The sequence below is a fragment of the Cynoglossus semilaevis genome, chromosome Z, assembly GCF_000523025.1.
Source record: "Cynoglossus semilaevis isolate Cse_v1.0 chromosome Z, Cse_v1.0, whole genome shotgun sequence".
NCBI lineage: Eukaryota > Metazoa > Chordata > Actinopteri > Pleuronectiformes > Cynoglossidae > Cynoglossus > Cynoglossus semilaevis.
Genome location: NC_024328.1, coordinates 13,751,405 through 13,755,555, shown reverse-complemented (window position 1 = coordinate 13,755,555; position 4,151 = coordinate 13,751,405). Strand labels below are relative to the sequence as shown.

Below are 4,151 nucleotides of genomic sequence, written 5' to 3'. Positions count from 1 at the left end.
ATACCATGTTAGACCAGGGCTAAACATTTAGACGACGACATTGATAGTAATGGTTTAATGAGTGTGATTTAATTTAGGGTCTGTTTGTTTTTTAATATCAAATCTTGCCACATGGTACGCCTAAAAACAAATACGTCTAATGGTTTTGAGTTTGTACTGTAGAATTGTTATTGAATCTAAAAAAATATATATAAAAATATCAGATTTTGACAAATTAAGTAAATGTTGAGAACAATAAATAAATCAAATTTTATTTGAAAATATAAATGTTTAAATCTTTTAACGTAGTTTTGTTGGTAAGACCGTACTGTTTTAATTTAGCCACACGGAGCTAATGTTTCTAAACTGTTTAATTTTTTCCGACTCGAAATGCTAATGATAGCATTTTAGCATTTTTTTTACGTCTTACATTTTAACATGCTAATAGCCAGTATTTTTTTATTACTGCTTTAAGTGTTGGTTTTTTATTACTTTATTTATAATACAATTAAAACGTCTTTCAATGTATATATTATTCGAATTTGTTAATTAAAATTAAGTTAAATCATATATTACTAAAAGGCAAAGGCATTTAAATTCAACCCCGGAGTGACTGCGCATGCTTCGTAAATGTTGGGGCGGGACTTCGTGACGCAGTAGGAAGCGTTTCTCACGTGTGTTCGCTGAGCTGGTAAGTTATAGTGTTTTCTGAATTTCCTTGCTGCCTACATTTTTATTAAATATTCTGTTTATGTATTTACGGAATACATAGAGTTGCTGTTAGCACAAAGGTAACGTTAGCCGTGACGTACTACTGAGCCAAGAGCGACTACGCAAACGTGTTGTTTATATATACGTACTACAAACACGTGTGTGTTTAGCTACTATAGTAGCTGAAATATATTGACCAACATCAGTCTTAGTAACTTTACCGACTGTTGTGTTGGTCAGTGAACGTTGCTCCGCGTGTTAGCCGTGTCCACGGAACCACGTTCCAAAAAGTGTCCATTTAAGTTTTTTCTCTATTTCACACCGTCGTTTTAGAAAATGGACATAAATCCCAACACGTCACCAGTGAATGCGGGTTTTTTTTTTACATCGGCATAAGTTAATTCAATCAACACGTCTCTTTTAACTGTAATACAGCGTAAAGTTGTTGCTGGTTGAAACAGCTAAACTCCATTAATTATAAGTGTTGTTATTCGTGTACTGTACTGAGCATGCGTGACTAAATTCATAAAATCTATATTTAAATCTTAAACTAAGGGCTTTGACTGTGAAGATGTTGTCCGGAGATGACCAGTTGTGTCTGAACATCAGCAGCGGTTTGCCCTCATCGCGGTCTTACAGGAAGAAGCCCCAGAATTCACAGCAGCGATGGGTCAAAGTAAGTTCGTCAAAGTGACTGTATTTAAAATAAAGTTTAACTGTAGTCTGACTGCCTTCACCTTGTGTCAAAATATGTCAACAAAACCAAAAAATGTTTTGTTTTGTCATGTATTTTCACGTGCAACCTGAAGAAGAAGAAGCAGCAGGCGGAGAAGAGGAAGTCCAGCTCCACTCCCTCAGAGGAGAAAGGACACACTTTGAAACAGAGGAGGCTGCAGCAAACAGACACAGCAGAGAAAGAGGCGGAGGAGGAGACAGCGACTCCCCCTTCTCCTCCTCCTTCACCTCCTCCTCCTCCTCCTGCCAAAGTAAACCTCTCTATCTCTTTTACTGACGAGTCTAGATTTTACGTGATTAAATAAATATAAATTTCGTCCCGTCTGACGTCTTCAGGCTTCACCTCTGAAACCGGTGGAGAAGACGACGCCACGGAAGACGATAAAAAAGACAAAGGAAAAGGAGAAAATGGAGAAGAGTCACACCAAGGAGTCAGGGAGGAGCAGCATTAAGACCTCCTCTCTGTTCAAACACAACCCAGACATACCTGAGCTCCAGAGGTACAGCGACTCCTCTGACTCCTCCACCTGAGAGCCTTCTTTTCTCTCAGTCCATTTGTCATCGTCCTGTTCTGTCCTTCTGTCCTTCAGACCTGCCGTTTCACAGGTGAAAGAAAAGATTTTCACCACTGAGTTGTTTTCTGACCTGGACCTTCACCCACACCTGGTAACACACAGACATTTTCGCACTTCACACAGACTATTACCGATATAATCCCAATCCTAATCCCAAATCTAATTCTAATCCTTATTTACACTAAATTCCGAACATCAAAATGCATTTTCTCCATTTTCCAAAAAAGTAAAAGTAAAACACCCTAGAGAACACACACACAACACTGGTCTGATTTCATAACCTGCTGGTTTCTGTTCAACAGGTGGCGACGTTGAGCAAAGTCCTGAATGTTGATAAACTGACAAGGTGAGCACACACGACACCTGTCTGGTCCATAATTCTAATTCTCAGAATATTCTCCTGTTCAGGAGGCTGCCCCCTGGTGGTGTTCCCTTAAATATAGTACAGTCCTCCCTTGCTAATCGCCGCGGTTCGGCTGTCGCGCCCTCAGTGCATCGTGGGTTTTTAATAATTTAAATGTATTCTTGTATTGTGGATTTTTATTGCATTTTTTGTGGTATATAGAAATCTTTTAATTTCCGATATTTTCATTATATTCGTGACAAAGTTAGCATTTGTTAGCCTAAGAAGACAAAGAAATAGTAAAAAAATTGTGAACATTTTGTAACACTTACATACAGAGTATAATTTGATGAGTTTTTTTTTTTTTTTGCGTAAATATCGCATCTTCACTTCGCAATTCTTCGCCTATCGCGTGCGGTCTTGGAACGTAACCCCCGGGATAGACGAGGCACCAATGTACGATTTGTAATATTCCCAGTGGGAAAACAATAACGACATAAAAATTTGTTTCTTTACGTCAGCGTTCAGAAACAGACGATTCCAGCGCTGCTGTCGGGACGAGACGCAGTGGTTCGATCTCAGACCGGGTCAGGTGAGGACAGGGACTAAGATGTTCTACATCCAACCATTGTCTCCAGGGTCTGAACTGGAGCCTGAAAATGTCTTTCTACTAAAAAAGTTTATTTTTTTCGTTTAAGGAAAAACCCTGTCGTACGCCGTCCCACTGGTCCAGAACCTTCAAGCGGTGGAGCCAAAGGTCAGCAGGTCAGACGGTCCACTGGCCGTCATCATCGTCCCCACCAGAGAGGTTTGTCCTCAGACGTGTTCTCCTGCTCCTGTTTGTGGGAGGGGTCTTGTTTCTTATCTTCTCACCTTCTCCCTCCTTCAGCTCGCCCTGCAGACTTTTCAAACCCTCCAGAAGCTTCTGAAGGTAAAATCAAAACCTCGAAGATCTCGACACTTTTAAATCTGTTCAATTTAATAACTTGACATTTCTGGGTTTTTGTTTTTTTGTTTTGTTTTTCTGTAGCCATTCACCTGGATTGTCCCAGGTGTTCTAATGGGGGGAGAGAAGAGGAAATCTGAAAAGGCCAGGTAAGGTTCAGGCTAACACGAAATCACAATGTCCTTGAAAAAAAGATTTGGGATTTCTTGATGGCTACACCAGGACTGTTGTAGCTAACGTTAGCTCTGGTGTCTGTACCAGGACTGTTGTAGCTAATGTTAGCTCTGGTGTCTGTACCAGGATTGTTGTAGATTACGTTAGCTCTAGTGTCTGAACCAGGACTGTTGTAGCTAACATTAGCTCTGGTGTCTGTACCAGGACTGCTGTAGCTAATCTTAGCTTTAGTGTCTGTACAAGGACTGCTGTAGCTAATCTTAGCTTTAGTGTCTGTACAAGGACTGCTGTAGCTAATCTTAGCTTTAGTGTCTGTACAAGGACTGTTGTAGCTAACATCAGCTCTGGTGTCTGTACCGGGACTGTTGTAGCTAACGTCAGCTCTGGTGTCTGTACCACGACTTTTGTAGCTAATATTAGCTGTGGTGTCTGTACCAGGACTGCTGTAGCTAATCTTAGCTTTAGTGTCTGTACAAGGACTGTTGTAGCTAACATCAGCTCTGGTGTCTGTACCAGGACTGTTGTAGCTAATGTTAGCTCTGGTGTCTCTACCAGGACTGTTGTAGCTAACATTAGCTCTAGTGTCTGTACCTGAACTGTTGAAGCTAACGTTAGCTCTGGTTCCTGTACCAGGACTGTTGTAGCTAACATTAGCTCTACTAACAATAATAACGTTTCATATTTGGGG

General features: G+C 40.6%; 1 protein-coding gene across 6 annotated transcripts in view; it reads left to right on the top strand.

Annotated features, from left to right (window-relative positions):
* Positions 1 to 592: 592 nt before the first annotated feature.
* Positions 593 to 4,151, top strand: part of ddx31 (DEAD (Asp-Glu-Ala-Asp) box polypeptide 31) — an 8,111-nt gene continuing 4,552 nt past the window's right edge. For 2 of the 6 annotated variants that reach the window (XM_025053356.1, XM_025053354.1), the window contains exons 1-10: positions 692 to 831; positions 1,246 to 1,366; positions 1,497 to 1,676; positions 1,762 to 1,925; positions 2,016 to 2,091; positions 2,303 to 2,346; positions 2,865 to 2,935; positions 3,042 to 3,151; positions 3,233 to 3,274; positions 3,374 to 3,438. In XM_025053356.1, the coding sequence (XP_024909124.1) occupies positions 830 to 831; positions 1,246 to 1,366; positions 1,497 to 1,676; positions 1,762 to 1,925; positions 2,016 to 2,091; positions 2,303 to 2,346; positions 2,865 to 2,935; positions 3,042 to 3,151; positions 3,233 to 3,274; positions 3,374 to 3,438 (875 nt within the window). In that variant the 5' untranslated portion in view covers positions 692 to 829. Of the gene's footprint in view, positions 671 to 690; positions 832 to 1,245; positions 1,367 to 1,496; positions 1,677 to 1,761; positions 1,926 to 2,015; positions 2,092 to 2,302; positions 2,347 to 2,864; positions 2,936 to 3,041; positions 3,152 to 3,232; positions 3,275 to 3,373; positions 3,439 to 4,151 lie in introns of those variants that run through there. The other 4 variants (XM_008336421.2, XM_008336420.2, XM_025053357.1 and 1 more) reach the window with 4 other exon arrangements.